This window comes from Capsicum annuum, chromosome 8 (assembly GCF_002878395.1).
Source record: "Capsicum annuum cultivar UCD-10X-F1 chromosome 8, UCD10Xv1.1, whole genome shotgun sequence".
Lineage (NCBI taxonomy): Eukaryota > Viridiplantae > Streptophyta > Magnoliopsida > Solanales > Solanaceae > Capsicum > Capsicum annuum.
In genome coordinates this window covers 160042857-160060318 of record NC_061118.1, presented here as the reverse complement: position 1 = coordinate 160060318, position 17462 = coordinate 160042857, and the positions used below count along the sequence as shown (strand labels likewise).

The window sequence follows — 17462 nt, the reverse complement described above, 5'->3', positions numbered from 1 at the left end:
AGCATAATTTATAGTTTGAAAGTCCTTGAGCCAAGTCTTGCCCCTAAGGCAATAGTTGTAGAACATCTCATAAATGAAAACATAACATGATAGAGTCAACTCTTGCCCTTGGGACATAATTTATAGTTTGAAAGTCTTTGAGCTAATTAAGTTTTGCCCCCAAGGCAATAGTTGCAGAACATCTCATAAATAATAATATAACATAGTAAAGTCAACTCTTGCCCGTGGTCATAATTTGTAGATTGAAAGTCCTTGAGCCAAATCTTGCCTCTAAGGCAATAGTTGTAGAATATCTCATAAATGAAAATATAACGTGGTAGAGTTAACTCTTGTCCGTGGAGCATAATTTATAATTTGAAAGTCCTTGAGTTAAGTCTTGCATCTAAGGCAAGAGTTGTAGAACATCTCATAAATGAAAATATAACGTGGTAGAGTTAACTCTTGCCCGTAGGGCATAATTTATAGTTTGAAAGTCCTTGAGTTAAGTCTTGTCTCTAAGGCAAAAGTTGTAGAACATCTCATAAATAAAACATAATGTGGTAGAGTCAACTCTTGCCTGTGGGGCATAATTTATTGTTTGAAAGTCCTTGAGCTAAGTCTTGCCTCTAAGGCAATAGTTGTAGAACATCTTATAAATAAAAATATAATGTGGTAAAGTCAACTCTTGCACGTGGAGCATAATTTGTTATTTAAAAGTCCTTGAGCTAAGTCTTGCCTCTAAGGCAATAGTTGTAGAACATCTCATAAATGAAAACATAACGCGGTACAGTTAACTCTTACCCGTGGGGCATAGTTTGTTGTTTGAAAGTCCCTGAGCTAAGTCTTGCCTCTAAGAGAAAAGTTATAGAACATCTCATAAATAAAAATACAATCTGGTAGTGTCGACTCTTGCCCATGAAACATAACTTGTTGTTTGAAAGTCATAAGTCTTGCCTCTACAATGTAGTAGTATCAACGCTTGCCCATGAAATGTAGCTTATTGTTCGAAAGTCGTAAGTCATGTCTTTATAATGTGATAGTGTCAACTCTTGCTCATGAGATGTAACTTGAATGGAAGAAATCGAAGAAAAGAAGAAAAATACTAAAAATCGCGAAAAAAGAAGAAGATGAAGAAAAGTATTAAAAAAACAAAAATCAAAGAAAATATAGAAGTTGAGAGAGAATAGAAAAAAAAAAGGTTGATAAAAAAAAAGATTAAATAAAAATAAAGGTCGAGAAAAATCAAAGATTTTTTTTTTTTTAATAAAAGTAGACGTTGAAAGGTGTAAAGAAAAAAAAGTAAGGGTTGAGAAAACTAAAAAGAACAAAAAAAAAAAAGGAAAGAAAAAATATAAAAGAAAAAAGAAAAAAAGTAAGGGTTGAGAAAATTAAAAATAAAAATCAACGTAAAATTAAAAAGAGAAAAAAATAAAAGTTGAAAGATATAAATATGGAGCTGTTATCCATTATGAAGATCATTTATGTAATTATTTCATTGATCAGGGATAATTTTATCCAAAAAAATATTATTTAATAGGTAAAGACTATTTTAAAGAAGTTTTTTTATTAAGGACTAAAATTTAAAAGTCACCCCAATTTGAATCTATTTTTGAGATTGACCCCTATTAAACGACCCTTACTTAACTTGAAAAAGGGTCAAATAGGCCTCATCGTAGGCGCACACAATTATAAATGAGAGTTGTATGAATTATGTCAAATTTCGTGTCTATTACGTACTAGTAAAAATGAATGGACGAGTAGGAATTTCCTGGCCATTGAATTTTAGACTTCTTAAACGCAATTAAAAGGTACTCTCTCTGTTTTCAATTACTTATCACTTATTTTCTAATTAAGTTTCCACTTTTACTTGTCATTTAAAACATATCAAGAAAAGAATTTTTTTTTTTTCTATTTTACACTTAGTATTAATTTTTTATACTCCAAATTAATTTTTAACCATCAATTAATAAGGATACTATGATAAAATAATTATTTTTATAATAGATTTGCTAAGTTAAAATGTGACAAGTAAAAGTAAATGGAGAGAATATATATTAAGAGAAATTGTTTTAAGTAAGATACAGTAATATTTTAATTAACGTATTCAATCGAATAACAAGACTTAATTCTTCTTAAATACTGATATTGGTTTTAAATAAATTTAAAAAATTTGGTAATAAAAGAATCTTTTCAAGCTTAAGAAAATGAAAAAATCTTGCCTAAGAGAATCAACAATGACTCAACAAAGATTAAATTGATTGATTATATGGTCAATTGGAAAAGAATTTAGTACTCCCACCAGAAGAGATTGACTATAACCAAAATAACTAAATGAATAAATTTTGTATCTCAAAAAGAATGAAGACAAAGATTAGTGAAATAGAATTAGAGTGGTGTTTTATTAATATTTAGATTTAGGCAATTAGCTAGCTCCATTATTGAGCTGCACCTAACTAAAACTAGCACTGCCACTCATACGGGCTGTGATAGAGTGGTAAGTACTTCTTCACACCTAATTAGAGGTCTCGGATTTGGTAATGCACTATATAAGTATTTGAACGGGACAACAATTGCTACTTCACAGATAGGCTGGTTGATATTGGTATCCAACTCAAAATCCAGGTGATTTTGTATATTTGCAAATACAATACATTAGTTTTCCATTTCCAATACTTGCAACCTGATAATATCATGTATAAATATTTACAGTACGAATTTAATCCCGTTAATTGCTTCACGTCTATCCCAGTTCCGTGAACATTCTCCATCAATGGATTCTAGCTACATTGACCTGCAGTTTCTTCAGGGCAAAACCATTTTCATCACTGGAGTAACGGGCTACCTAGCAAAGAGTACTTTCTCTCTCTCTCTCTCTCTGATAGTACTTTGTGAATAATATTAGTATTGCTACTGCTCCTATGTAAATTCTTGCGCAGTTCTGTCCGAGAAAATACTCAGAGTCCAACCAAATGTGAGGAAGCTCTACTTACTAATTAGAGCTACAGATTCAGATTCTGCTAAACAACGCTTTAACAACGAGGTACTACCAAAATACGAGTACGTACTACTATATGATTGTATGCAGCAGCATTAGACTACACGTTCGTAGTCATCATGCATTACCACAGGAGAACCCAAGATGATACGATGTTTTAACTGCAGGTTCTGAAAACAGATCTGTTCAGAGTTCTAAGGGAGAAGTTGGGCGCCAACCTGCAGGGCTTTATACAAGACAAGGTTTTCCCAGTTCCTGGAGATATAGCCTGTGATAGTTTGGGGATAAATTCTGAGCTGAAAGATGACATGTGCAGAGAAATTGACATAATTGTAAACACTGCTGCAACAACTAGATTTGATGAAAGGTAGATATAGAATGAAATTCTTTTTCCCAAATTAGAACGAAAAAGTTTATTCCACATGTTTCTTCAGATACGATACTGCTATAGGTATCAATGTATTTGGTGCCATGCATGTTGTCGAATTCTCCAAGCAGTGTTCAAAGCTAAAGATGCTTCTCCATGTAAGCACAGGTCAGCTCCATCATATATGTGCTTAACGTACCAAATTTCATGTGACATCTTTGGCACATATATTAACTTTATTGTAAATACTGGTTCTTTTCAGCCTATGTTTGTGGGGAAAAGGCAGGACTGATACTAGAGAAGCCATTGAACTATGGCGAGACACTTAATGGAGGCTCTCGCTTAGACATAGACGCAGAGAAAAAATTGGCAGAGGAGACACTAAAGGGCCTTCAAGATAGGAATGCCACTGAAAAAGAAACAACTGTAGCTATGAGAGTTCTAGGTATTGAGAGGTACACGATTCATAAAATCAATCAGTTTTCACTGGTACAAATATGGTATCCTATTTGCACCACTATAATTATGATTCTTCAGGGCAAGGCTACATGGATGGCCAAACACATACTCATTCACAAAAGCAATGGGAGAGATGCTCCTGGGGCACCTCAAGGAGGATCTCCAACTCATAATCCTAAGGCCAACAATTATATTGAGCACTTATAAGGAGCCATTCCCAGGATGGATTGAAGGATTCAAGTAATAACTATACTTGGTTTATGCATGCACACATGGAAATTGAAGAATTGTAGGTCCTATTAGTAAACTAATATATATATGTTTCTTCGTTACCACAGAACTGTGGACGCCTTCATTGTTAACTATGGTAAAGGAAAGCTTAATGTTGGAATGTGTGACAGAGGATCAATAATAGATGTGGTATGAGAACTAGTCATGTGTATATATAGTGTATACCTTATGTCATAGTGGAAACGCACAAGTTTGCGTCAGCTGCTCTTAATCAGTTCATCTACCCACACTTCGAGTCCCTAAGTATTTACACTAATTCCTTATTACCATCTTGCAATTTTGCCTAGATTCCAGCTGATATGGTTGTGAACACAGTCATTGCGGCTATGGCTGTCCATCAGAATCCATCTTCACATACAGTTGTTTACCACAGTAGCTCCTCTAGGAGGAACCAACTACTAGTTGGTGATATCACACAGTTTTTCGTTGATTACTTCAAGAAATTCCCGTGGATTGACGAAAGAGGAAATCCAGTCAAAGTGAAGGAATTTCGTTTCCTGAATAGCATGGCTAACCTTCACAAATACATAGCAATCCGCTACATGCCATTATTAAAGGTTAGTTTCATACAAATGCCTTCTTAAATAAACTGTAACATCGACGTATTTTTGGCTTCAGTTTACCATGAAGTGGGATATATAATACTAACGAGGACCATATTTATATTCGAAAATATGGACACATGAAATATAAATTTCAAATTTTGTGACATAGAACACTGCTAAGTTAGACTAAGACCCTTCTTGACTGAAAATCAGTTTGGTATAAACAAGAATACTAAAAGAGGGAAATTAAAGATCCCGATATGCAAGGGAGAGGTGTAGAAAAATAATTTTATGAACGCTGACATGCACTTCAGCATTGATGTTTAGTTATAACATTTTTCAGATAGTAAAGTGGGCAAACTTGATACTTTGCCAACATTTGCAAGCCCATCACTCAAACTTAGAAAGAAGGATCAATCACTTCATTCGACTAGCTGAACTCTACAAACCTTATGTGTTCTTCAAAGGAGTGTGAGTTTATTATTTGACGTCCCTTACTTTCTATCTCTTAATTCTCTCTTCATATTGATTTAGACACCTTGATATTTAATTTGAACGAACATCTGTCAACTTGTTAATGTTTGATATACTACTGGAAACTAATTAATCGAACTTAAAGCTGTTTTCAATTGACGTTCTAACACCATCCATGCTGATTTTTACCAGTTTCGATGATACCAATACTGAAATGTTGCGAATGGCAATAAGAGAAAGCAATGCAGACGATACACTTAATTTTGATCCAACAACCATTCAGTGGGAAAAATACTTCAAGGAAACTCATATTCCGGGATTAGTGAAGTACATTTTCTAAGAAAGCAGAATTATGTGAATGAATAAAAAGCTGTGTTGCTGGTTAAAATTTTATTATGTTGTTTAAAATCAGTTCAAGATAATATTAGCAGTATTATATGTAGACTGTAGTTATATTCTTCTGATGCTATTCGAGTATTATATGTAATAATATTGAAGGACAAGTTTTGTTGTTTCAAACTCTTCCATAGAAGTGTTGAGATGTTCCTCAGTGTTATGAATTTAACCAAGATGGAGGTTCTATTTGCAAAGATGTCAAATTACATTTGGGACGCCGGGAAGATGTCCATATATAGTAGAGGAATATAATCTATTTGGGCTCACGTTATGAAGTTGTCTTTTATTTTCTTAGTTAAGATTTTAGCATTCTGGAATTTCCCTTTTCTATTTTTCTTTTGTTTCTATGATGAATTCGTATTTCAATGTATGTGAATATGGTTCTCCTTGTCAATATGATTCCCCATCGTTACACTCAGCTTCTTTCATGTAATTCTCAGCTTCTTCAACTTCCTTTTCTTGTTCCAATTCCATGGCTGCCCATGCCTCGGTTAGCCTCCACTTCAAACAGCTTCATCAGATCATCTTCTATGGTGCAAGGATCTAAGTTCTTGTCACAGAGTGCCTGCTCTGAAAGAATGGCGAATTGAGCAAAAAGCTCACTAAATCTATCCAGTTATACATTGAATAAGCTGGTATCATACACCCACCGAGGTAATAATAGACTGTTGTATGGGATAATATACTCGTGTATATGTGATGTATGTAGTAGGTATTTCAAAGCTGATAGTTAATCAAATATATGTATATATACGTATGTCTCGTGTAGTGATGTACGTAGCAATCAAAAGCTAGCTAACTGAATTTATATATATCTAAGTACTTTGAATACTACGTTGATATCATACTATTGAAGAAATATATTAGTGTTAATGTAGAAAAGAGTATACCGTGGAATTTATAATAACGTAATGTAATTAACCGATAGTTCATTTGATTGGTATATTGTATTACGAGTATATAATACCGTTTTTAAAAGCTAATTAATCAAAAATTCATCCTAATTTATAAAATGCATTGATATTATTATACGGTTGAAGAAATATGCTACTCGGATTAATGTAATGATAAAATAACTAATTATCCGATCAATATACATTGCATTAAGTTATTTAAATGTTATTATAAATATTTTTGTTGATGAGTAACAGTTAGACTTGAATTTAGGGCCTCTACCTGATCTAACACTAGATGGTTTTTGTCTTGGGTCGGGGGTCTATTGGAAACGACCTCTCTAGTGGTATGGTCTCCGTACACTTACCCTGCCGAGATCCCACTTTGCGGGAATATATTGGGTGTGTTGTTGTTGTACCTGTTCTAATACTATGATAAAGTGGGCGTACAACCTCATCTAAAAGATCAATTAGAAATGGCACACATTCTTTTTATCATTATCAATTTAGGCTTGCAACGGGGGTCTAAGGAAAACTTTTGTTAAAAATGCACATAGGATTCTTGAGAGTGTATCCATTTTGCCTTGAATATGAAACTGTGCTGGTTGTTGCTTGAATTTTGTTTGAACTCCAGGGCTCCACCGGTAAGCTGAGTCCCATGCATCAATCTACCTGAGGATGTCAATATCAAGAAGTTCTTCCATAAACATCCAGAATCTAAGCACGAGGATGCTATCAAGTATGGCTTCCAACCTGTGCCTGTGCATGCTTCTCAGTTGACATTGTTTTAATTCCATAATCATCAGATAGTAACATGCTCTAATTATAAACTACCCTTGAGGTGTATCCCATGTATGTACTTGGTATTTTTATGATGTGATGAAATACTAGAAAAACATTTTCATTTCTAGTTGTGGCAGGTATCTGGATTTTCTGATAAGAATTTGAGCAATTTCTGTTGATGTGATCCAGATGCCTTCACTGAGGATTTATTACAAGCAAATAAAGGAGAACTCTGAAAGTACATGAGAATCCAAGAATAACTTCATGGCCAGAAATATACACAAAATATACACTATCAGTGTAATATTTTATGTCTATTTCCCCTTCAAATTGTAAACCATTCAATGATTCATCTTACAAGAGCGTGAACTAATGTTGACGAGAGATAAGGGGCACTAGCATTCATGCGATTTCAATTTTCTTTTTAGTAAACAATAAATTTATGATTTAATTGGCCACATCGAATCAGCATCATTATAAGTAAGACTACCCACATGATTGTCCCTGCAGAGGATGGGGATTGATGGCTATCCTTGACAAAATGCAACACTTATTGGCCCCACTTCATCACCCTTCAATATATTTTCATTATTCACAAATTTACACTCTGTCATTTTTGTTTCACACGGTGTTCAGTGCTATTTCTATGTGGAGAAATTCTATGTTGGAGATAAAAGCGCTCAATTTTCAAAGCTCGGGTCGAACTTAAAATTTCTGATTAATAATGAAAAAAAATATTACGACTAGTAAAAATGTACAGTTGTATAAAATTGTTGGTGTGCTTTCAAGGGCCCTCATCTACCATTTCTTTACCAAATTGGTGTTCCTGTTACTATATACTTTTCCAATCATCAAAGGAACAAATTCCCTCATCACTGAAATCCTGAACACCCATTTTTCTCCATTACCAAATTCACTGAAAAAAAGAATGGAGGCTCTTTTTGCTGAATTCGCCATTCTTTCAGAGCAGGCACTCTGTAACAAGAACTTCGATCCTTACACTATAGAAGATGATCTGATGAAGCTGTTTGAAGTGGAGGCTTACAAGGCATGGGCAGCCATGGAATTGGAACAGGAAAAGGAAGTCGAAGAAGCTGAGAATTACATGAAAGAAGCTGAGGAACATCTCAACACTGCTATGGAAGATGCCATGGAAGAATTCCGACGTTTCGAAGAGGAAATGAATGAGATGGCTAAATCTGAGTATGATAGTCTTGTTGGCGTTGCTGAAAGAGCTAGAAATATGGGAAAGACTATGGAGAAAATGGCTACTATTGCTGCCAAAAAGTATATTGAAAGTGCTGTTAACTCTGCTGGTGCTTCTATGAAATCTGCTATTAGAGCCATTTCTTCTCAATCTAAAAAGGTTCATCCTTCTTAACACATCTTTCACTAATATCTGTTTCTTCGATTTGGACTACACTTGTTAAACTGTGTGTAAGATTCATGTTGTTACACCTCTGAATTTTAGTGGATTATAAATGCATAATAATTATCAGATCTTTGGAACAAATTTTCTTTTGTTGTTTTTCTAATTAGTTGGAGCGATTTTACGCTTCCCCACTCTGCAAAAAAGAAGAAGAAACATTGATCAAATGTAGGATCAATGGTGTTGTTAAGGGATTGGTATAAAATATTGTATAGTGTATATTCTTCTGATAAAGGCAGTAACAACATATAGGAAAAAAACGAATCTCTGAGTTCAGTTTGCTGGTGGCTAGTTATCAATCTCATAAGTGAAACAACAAAAGTAGTCCTTCAATATTATTACATATAATATTCGAATAGCATCAGAAGAAGGTAGTTACATATAATTCTGCTAATAGTTTCTTGAACTGATTTATAAACAACATAATGGAATTTAAGCAGCAACACAGCTTTTTATTTGGAAGTAGAGAGCCTCATCCATTCACGTAATTCTGCTTTCTTAGAAAATGTACTTCACAACTCCCGGAATGTGAGTTTCCTTGAAGTATTTTTCCCACTGAATGGTTGTCGGATCAAAGTTAAATGTACCATCTGCATTACTATCTTTTGTTGCCATTCTCAACATTTCAGCATTGGTATCATCGAAACTGATAAAAATCAGCATGCACGGTGTTAGAATATCAATTTGGAACACCTTTAAGTTTGATAAATTTAGTCTCTAGTAGTATATCAAAAATTAACAAGTTGACAGATGTTAGCTCAAACATTGATGTATCTACATCAAATTGAAGAAGAAAGGAAGGGACATCAAGTAATAAACTCACATTCCTTTGAAGAATGTGTAAGGTCTGTATAGTTCAGCTAGTCGAATGGCATGATTGATCTTCTTTCTGAGTTTGTGTGCAGGACTTGCATATGTCGGCAAAGTATCAAGTTTGCCCACTTTAATATCTGAAACATGTTATTAAAAGTATAAGCTTGGACAGTGGTAGGACATCAATGCTGAAATGCATAACAACATTCATGAAGACCTCTGTGTTCTTTTTCTATAAATCTCTCTTGCATATCGGGATTTTTTCCTCTTTCGGTTTTCTAGTTTCTACCAAACTGATTTTCAACCAAGGAGGCTCTTGGTCTAATTTATTAGTGTTCTATGTTAGAAATATTGAAATCTATATTTGAGGTGTCCAGATTTTTCTAATAAATGCATCTTTAAGCACATATAATCCACGTTATTTCTCTCCACTTTATGGACAACTGAAGCCAAAGGCATAAATTTACAGGTTATTTAAGAAGACATTACTATGAACGCTTACCTTTAATGATGGCATGTAGTGGATTGTTATATACTTGTGAAGCATATCCATGCTTACCAGTACATGAAATTTCTTCACTTTGACTGGCTTTCCACTTTCGTCAATCCATGGATTCTTCTTGAAGTAATCAACGAAGAATTGTATAATATCACCACTTTTTAGTTGATTCCTCTTAGAGGAGCTAATATGGTAAACAACTGTATGGGAAGATGGATCTTGATGGGCTACCATAGCGGCGATGACGGAGTTAACAACCATATCGGCTGGAATCTAGGCAAAACTCCAAGATGGCATTAAAGAATTAGTGTAAATACTTAGGAACTCCAAGTAAGTGTACGTAAATGACCTAATTAAGACCAACTAATGAAAACTTGAGCATTTCATTATGACAGAAGGTTTACACTATACACATGACTTACATACCTCATCCATTATTGATTGTCTATCGCCCATTAGGACATTCTGTTTTCCTTTACCGTAGCCAGCAATGAACGTATCTGTGGTTCTGTGGGAAGGAAGAAGCAGATTATATTGTTTTAAGAATAACATGCATAAAAAGAAACATTATACAGTTATTACCTCAATCCTTCAATCCATCCTGGGAATGGATCCTTGTAGGTGATCAATATAATTGTTGTCCTTAGGATTATGAGTTGGAGATCCTCCTTGAAGTGTCCCAGGAGCATCTCTCCCATTGCTTTTGTGAGAATGAGTATGTGTTTGGCCATCCATGTAGCCTTGCCCTGAAGAATCATAATTATAGTGGTGCAAATAGGATATATATTTGTATCAACGGGGGAGGCTGATTTTATGAATCATTTAACTCTCAATACCTAGAACTCTCATAGCTAAAGTTACTTCTTTTTCTGTGGCGTTCTTATCTTGAAGGTCCTTTAGTGCTTCCTCTACCAACTTTCGCTCCACATGAATGTCTAAGCTAGATCTCCCATTAAGAGTCTCGCCATAGTTCAATGGCTTCTCTAGTATCAATCCTTCTTTTTCCCCACATACATAGGCTGAAAAGAACCAGTATTTAAATAAAGTTAATATGCCAAAGAAGTCACATGATAATGAAATTTGGTTAAACACGTATATATATATACGGTGGAGCTGACCTGTGCTTACATGGAGAAGCATCTTTAGTTTTGAACACTGCCCGGAGAATTCGACAACATGCATGGCACCCACTACATTGACACTTATAGCAGTATCGTATCTGCAAAAATACGGAACTAAATTTTTCGTTCTTCTAATTTAGGAAAAAGAATTTCATTCTATATCTACCTTTCATCAAATCTTGTAGTTGCAGCAGAGTTTACAATTATGTCTACTTCTCTGCACATCAGATCTTTCAGCTCAGAATTTATCCCAAAACTATCACAAGCTATATCCCGGGGAACTGGGAAAACCTTGTCTTGTATAAAGCCCTGCAGATTGGCGCCCAACTTCTCCCTTAGAACTCTGAACAGATCTGTCTTTAGAACCTGCAGTTTAAACATTGTATCAAGCAGTGAACTCTGATAATCTTGGATTCTCATGTGGTAATGCATAATGACTGCGAACGTCTATTCTAATGTGCTGGCTATTATTTCTACTGCTGCTAGCATACAATCATATAAGAGTACGTAGTATTGTGGTAGTACCTCGTTGACAAAGCGTTGTTTAGCTGAATTTGGATCTGGAGCTCTAATTAGCAAGTAGAGCTTCTTCACATTTGGTTGGACTCCGAGTATCTTCTCGGAGAGAACTACAAGAATTTACAATAGAAGCAGTAGCAACACTAATATTATTCACAGAGCACTATTAAAGGAGGTAGAGGTATAGAGAAAGTACTCTTTGCTAGGTAGCCCGTTACACCAGTGATGAAAATGGTCTTGCCCTCGAGAAACTGGAGGTCAATGCTGCGCGATTCCATTGATGGAGAATGTTCTGATACCATGATAAAGAAATGGACTTTGGACCTAACTCAACGTCAAAAGCTAGCTCATGAGGGGAGGATTGTCCAAGACCAAGGACCCTTTAACCCACCGATGTGGGATTCCAACAGTTGTACTATAATAGCCAATTTTTTTTAGAAACAAAATTTTCATGATATGTTATATTAGATGCTTATTATAACAACATATACTGTAGCAATAAAAAAAATATATAAAAATAAATGACTCCGTCATAGAGAAATTTCTTTAGTTGTTTTCTAGTTAGTTGAATTGATCTTCTGCTTTCAGTTTCCACGCTGAGAAAAGAAAAGATTCATGTATAGGATCAATGAAGTTGGTTAATGGATTGGCATAAACTATCAGGTATGATATATAAAAGTAACATTTTTTTTTTATGAAATAACAACTATTAGTTGAGTGGTCATCTAAGAAATTGACTCTCCATACAAAATGCGTATTTAAATACTCACTTGCTTATTAGTTTTTTTTTAAAAAAATAAATATTACACGTGAACTACTTAATATCAGTTTTAACACTTTAATTTAAACACGTAACAATTTATTTAGAAAATCAATCTCATAACTAAATGGAGTAACATGCACATTAGATAAAATACTGCATGCGTACGTAATAAAATCATAAACCAGGTGAAGTGAGATATTCTTTCGACAAAAAATATACTTTAAAAATCAACCTTTAATGAACTTGTGTTATAAATGTATTTACATTATAATAAATGTCTATCAAGATCTAATAAGATCTAGTTGATATCTATCAGGATTTGATGTATTTGTCTTTTAGTGTGAAATTAGGGGCAAATTCTCCTATAAATAGAAGGGCTTCCTTGTAAATCATCCCCCAAGAGAAGAAATAAGAATTACTTTCTCTATTCTCTCTATTCTTCTCGTTCTTTATAGTTTTATAACTCATTATCAGAACAAGACTCTGTCAAACAACGTGAGTCAAACAAGGTGAGATTATAAATTTTAAGGATTTCAAGATTTGTAATTTCTTATGTTATTTATCTTTTGCTACTAATAATATAATTATTGTTGGATTTGAGGAAAAATAATTGGTTTAGAACCATTTATGTTTTAAATTTATTCTTCAAGAACAATATTATCAAAAGAGATGATAATATGTTGGGTTCAAATCCCATCAATTTATGTCTAAGCCGCATTTATATGGATAAGACGTTGAGATTGAATCTCAATACATGTATTGATAATATTATGATGGCTAAGGCAAAATAATGGGTATTTGATGAAAAGTCATGAAATATATGTCATTGATATGCTCTATTCCGTTAATTGAATGTGGTAGCAATAAATCATATGTATGCCTCAATTTGTTTTTGTAGTAGCTATCATAATTTGATACGCTTAAAGCATGATTATATTTCATTCCTGGGGAATGAGAAGCTTATTAATGCAAACGTGCACTTGATTGTGATGGTATCACAACTCACCTCCGAATGAGGCAGAATAACTAAGAAGAGTTATTTCAAAATCTACTTCTAAAGTAGTAAATCTGAAATTTATTCATCTAATAGTAAATCTAAATTTTACTAAAGTAAAAAGTACATGTCACGGTAAACTTGGAGTTTACTAGCATAAAAGTTCATAAGTTGACATGAACGATTGCGACATCTTAAAGATGTGCATATAAAGTATTAAACATATATTGAAGAATTCGAAAATTCTTCATGAACTTTAATGTTGTTTGTTCTCATGATACATTGGTTGGATCAACTAATTTTGGAATTGGATCCCTTAAAATCTTAAAAGTATAAAAGGTGAATATGGGTCCGTTCACCTATCATGTGATATGTTGATATAATAATACTACTAATATTATCTTGAACTCATATAATATAATTATTTAAGCAGCAACACAGCCTTCTTTCACATAATTCTTCTTTCTTAGAAAATATACTTCACAACTCCCGGAATGTGAGTTTCCTTGAAGTATTTTTCCCACTGAATGGTTGTTGGATCAAAATTAAATGTATCATCTGCATTGCTTTCTCTTATTGCCATTCGCAACATTTCAGCATTGGTATCATCGAAACTGGTAAATTTCAGCATGAATGGTGTTAGAATATCAATTTGGAAAGCTATAATAAGTTCGATAAATTTAGTTTCCAGTAGTATATCAAACGTTAACAATTTGACAGACGTTAGTTTAATGAAAGGAAAGGGGGACATCAAATAATAAACTCACACTCCTTTGAAGAACATGTAAGGTTTGTAGAGTTCAGCAAGTCGAATGAAGTGATTGATCCTTCTTTGTAAGATTATATGCTGGGCTTGAAAATGTTGGCAAAGTATCAAGTGTACCCACTTCATTATCTGAAACATGTTAAAACTATATATAAATTTAGCCAGTGGCAGGACGTCAATTCTTTTTCTACACATCTCTCTTATCATTAATTTCCCTCTTTTAGTTTTCTTGTTTATACCAAACTGATTTTTCAGTCTAATTAACTTATCAGTGTTCTATGTCTGAAATGTTGAAATTTATATTTGATGCGTCCATATTTTCAAATACATATAGTCCTCGTTAGTACTATATATCCCACTTCATGGTAAACTGAAGCCATAAATGCGTCGATTTTACAGTTATGTTAGAAGGCATTACTATGAAAACTAACCTTTAATAATGGCATGTAGTGGATTGCTATGTATTTGTGAAGGCTAGCCGTGCTATTCAGGAAACGAAATTCCTTCACTTTGATCGGGTTTCCTCTTTCGTCAATCCACGGGAATTTCTTGAAGTAATCAACGAAAATTTGTGCTATATCACCAATATTTAGTTGATTCCTCCTAGAGGAGCTAATATGGTAAACAACTGTATGGGAAGATGGATTCTGATGGGCAGCCATAGCCGCGATGACTGAATTCACAACCATATCAGCTGGAATCTAGGCAAAATTGCAAGATGGTAATAAGGAATTAGTGTAAATACTTAGGAACTCGACCTTTAGGTAGATGAACTGATTAAGAGCAGCCGATGCAAAGTTGCGTGTTTCCATTGTGACATACGATATACACTACATATACACATGACTAGTTCTCATACCACATCTAATATTGATCCTCTGTCACCCACTACAACATTCAGCTTTCCTTTACCATAGCCAACAATGTAGGTGTCCACAGTTCTGTGGCAAGGAAGAAACATACATATTAGTTTACTAATAAGACTTACAATTCTTCAATTTTCATGTGTGCATGCATAAAACGAGTACAGTTATTACTTCAATCCTTCAATCCATCCGGGGAATGGCTCCTTATAAGTGCTTAATATAATTGTTGGCCTTAGGATTATGAGTCGGAGATCCTCCTTTAGGTGTCCCAGGAGCATCTCTCCCATTGCTTTTGTGAATGAGTATGTGTTTGGCCATCCATGTAGCCTTGCCCTAAAGAATCATAATTATTAGTGGATGCAAATATGATACCATATTTGTATCAATGAAAATTGATTGATTTTTATGAATCGTGTACCTCTCAATGCCTAGAACTCTCATAGCTACAGTTGTTTCTTTTTCAGTGGCATTCCCATCTTGAAGGCCCTTTAGTGTCTCCTCTACCAATTTTTTTTCTGCGTCTATGTCTAAGCGAGAGCCTCCATTAAGTGTCTCACCATAGTTCAACGTCTTCTCTAGTATCAGTCCTGCCTTTTCCCCACAAACATAGGCTGAAAAGAACCAGTATTTAGAATAAAGTTAATATATTTGCCAAAGATGTCACACGAAATTTGGTTAAGCACATATATGATGGAGCTGACCTGTGCTTACATGGAGAAGCATCTTTAGCTTTGAACACTGCTTGGAGAATTTGAGAACATGCATGGCACCCAATACATTGATACTTATAGCAGTATCGTATCTGAAGAAACATGTGGAATAAACTTTTTCGTTCTAATTTGGGAAAAAGAATTTCATTCTATATCTACCTTTCATCGAATCTAGTTGTTCCAGCAGAGTTTACAATTATGTCAACTTCTCTGCACATGTCATCTTTCAGCTCAGAATTTATCCCCAAACCATCACAGGCTATATCCCCAGGAACTGGGAAAACCTTGTCTTGTATAAAGCCATGCAAGTTGGCGCCCAACTTCTCCCTTAGAACTTTGAACAGATCTGCCTTTAAAACCTTCAGTTTAAACATCATATTTAGCAGCGAACTCTGATAATCTTGGATTCTCATTTGGTAATGCATGATGACTACGATCCTCTAGTCTAATGTGCTGGCTATTATTTCTACTGCTGCTATCATACAATCATATTGTAGCAGTATTTTGGTCGTACCTCGTTGTTAAAGCGTTGTTTAGCAGAATCTGAATCTGGAGCTCTAATTAGCAAGTAGAGCTTCTTCACATTTGGTTGGACTCTTGAGTATCTTCTCGGAGAGAACTACAAGAATTTAGAAAAGAAGCAATAGCAATACTAATATTATTCACAAAGCACTATTATTGCAACTTAAGGGAGAAAGGTATAGAGAAAGTACTCTTTGCTAGGTAGCCCGTTACACCAGTGATGAAAATGGTCTTGCCCTCCAGATACTGGAGCTCAATGCTGCACGATTCCATTATTGATGGAGAATTTTTCACGTACGGAAGTAAGCTGTTGGTGAAGGAAATTAATACTCTGAATATTTTTACTTAAGATATCTGATATTATATATGAGGTTACCTATATACTGGAAAACTATGTATTGCATGCAGGGTTCTAAGTACTGCATTTAATTTGCACATATACAACCCACTTACTTTAGGCTAAAAAAGGGAGTGTATCTTTCACTTCAACTCATTTATATTCTAGGTGGGCAGTATTAGCTATAGCTAGGTGCAGCCCAATTAATAAAAATGGTTTAGGCAAGTTCTACCAAATGTTTGGCTATTTGGAGACTGCTTTTTGCATGACAATATTAATTGTCAAAGAATTAATTTCGTAGAGATTAATACTGAAAAACTTAATTCGTATAACAAAATAAATATTTTTACAAGGCAAAATTAATTATAGTATATTCAGGGTGACTTGTTATAAATGTCTTACCATTTTCTAAGTAAATAACTTAAAATATTATCTAATTCCCTCTTCTCAACCCCAAATTAAACCCCCTCCCCCAACCAACCAACGTTTTCACGTATTCTCTTAATGGACCAACAACAACAATTTATCTAGTGTAATTTCACAAAGCAGGATTTGCGAATTGGAAACAAAATAATGGATTGGATTTGAATATCTTCAAAGATTGAATTTTTAAATTTTGAATCACTTTTGATCATAATATCCTTTCCCAAATATATCTATTTATTGTGCGTTGATTATATTTATTATTATTTGCAACTTTGTTCCTCATCAATCGTGTCATATATATATATATATGTATGTATGTATATATATATACACGCACATATATATATACTAGACAAGTGTACGTGTTTTGCACCTGTGTATAATGATAATAATAAGTGTATATAAACAAAAAATACTATTATTTATATCGAACAATATACTTGATCCGTCTTTAAAAATTTCACAATTATGAATCAGATTCATTTAAAGTCACTTTAGGCTAATTTCTTGATAGA

The 17462-nt window shown here is 34.1% G+C and overlaps 3 protein-coding genes and 1 pseudogene across 6 annotated transcripts; 2 read left to right on the top strand and 2 right to left on the bottom strand.

Annotated features, from left to right (window-relative positions):
* The first annotated feature begins 2456 nt into the window (after positions 1-2456).
* Positions 2457-8695, top strand: LOC107839938 (probable fatty acyl-CoA reductase 4). Of its 4 annotated transcripts, none has more exons than XM_016683610.2 (13): positions 2457-2601; positions 2729-2831; positions 2916-3019; positions 3142-3341; positions 3409-3509; positions 3604-3796; positions 3879-4040; positions 4139-4220; positions 4379-4648; positions 4980-5107; positions 5303-6160; positions 7034-7138; positions 7372-8695. In XM_016683610.2, the coding sequence occupies exons 2-11, from the start codon at positions 2750-2752 to the stop codon at positions 5448-5450; spliced, it is 1470 nt and encodes a 489-aa protein (XP_016539096.1). In that variant the 5' UTR covers positions 2457-2601; positions 2729-2749; the 3' UTR covers positions 5451-6160; positions 7034-7138; positions 7372-8695. The 4 variants fall into 4 exon arrangements, with proteins under 4 accessions (XP_016539096.1, XP_016539099.1, XP_047250811.1 ...); XM_016683611.2 differs by having other exon boundaries at positions 2466-2601; positions 2689-2831; XM_016683613.2 differs by lacking the exon at positions 4980-5107.
* On the top strand, positions 8111-8563 carry LOC107879413. The gene has a single exon (XM_016726458.1). The coding sequence runs from the start codon at positions 8111-8113 to the stop codon at positions 8561-8563; it is 453 nt and encodes a 150-aa protein (XP_016581944.1).
* An 18-nt stretch (positions 8696-8713) lies between the features above and the next one.
* On the bottom strand, positions 8714-11865 carry LOC107879414 (alcohol-forming fatty acyl-CoA reductase-like). Its single transcript, XM_047395618.1, has 10 exons — positions 11760-11865; positions 11570-11673; positions 11211-11410; positions 11042-11142; positions 10785-10942; positions 10506-10669; positions 10350-10431; positions 9961-10196; positions 9123-9257; positions 8714-8747 (listed from the first exon to the last, which is right to left on the bottom strand). The coding sequence occupies exons 1-10, from the start codon at positions 11863-11865 to the stop codon at positions 8714-8716; spliced, it is 1320 nt and encodes a 439-aa protein (XP_047251574.1).
* A 1745-nt stretch (positions 11866-13610) lies between these two features.
* Positions 13611-16515, bottom strand: LOC107879415 (annotated as a pseudogene).
* Between the last annotated feature and the right edge of the window lie 947 nt (positions 16516-17462).

Bases quoted from the DNA above. Each gene is read 5' to 3' on its own strand.
- LOC107879414 (XM_047395618.1), bottom strand. From the start codon at position 11,865: ATGGTATCAGAACATTCTCCATCAATGGAATCGCGCAGCATTGACCTC. The intron at 11,411-11,569 runs GTACTACCACAA...TTTAAACTGCAG, and splicing joins AACAACGCTTTGTCAACGAG to GTTCTAAAGACAGATCTGTT. The intron at 10,670-10,784 runs GTAACTTTAGCT...ATGATTCTTCAG, and splicing joins AGAACGCCACAGAAAAAGAA to GGCAAGGCTACATGGATGGC.
- LOC107839938 (XM_016683610.2), top strand. From the start codon at position 2,750: ATGGATTCTAGCTACATTGACCTGCAGTTTCTTCAGGGCAAAACCATT. The intron at 3,510-3,603 runs GTCAGCTCCATC...GGTTCTTTTCAG, and splicing joins GCTTCTCCATGTAAGCACAG to CCTATGTTTGTGGGGAAAAG. The intron at 4,221-4,378 runs GTATGAGAACTA...AATTTTGCCTAG, and splicing joins GAGGATCAATAATAGATGTG to ATTCCAGCTGATATGGTTGT.
- LOC107879413 (XM_016726458.1), top strand. From the start codon at position 8,111: ATGGAGGCTCTTTTTGCTGAATTCGCCATTCTTTCAGAGCAGGCACTC.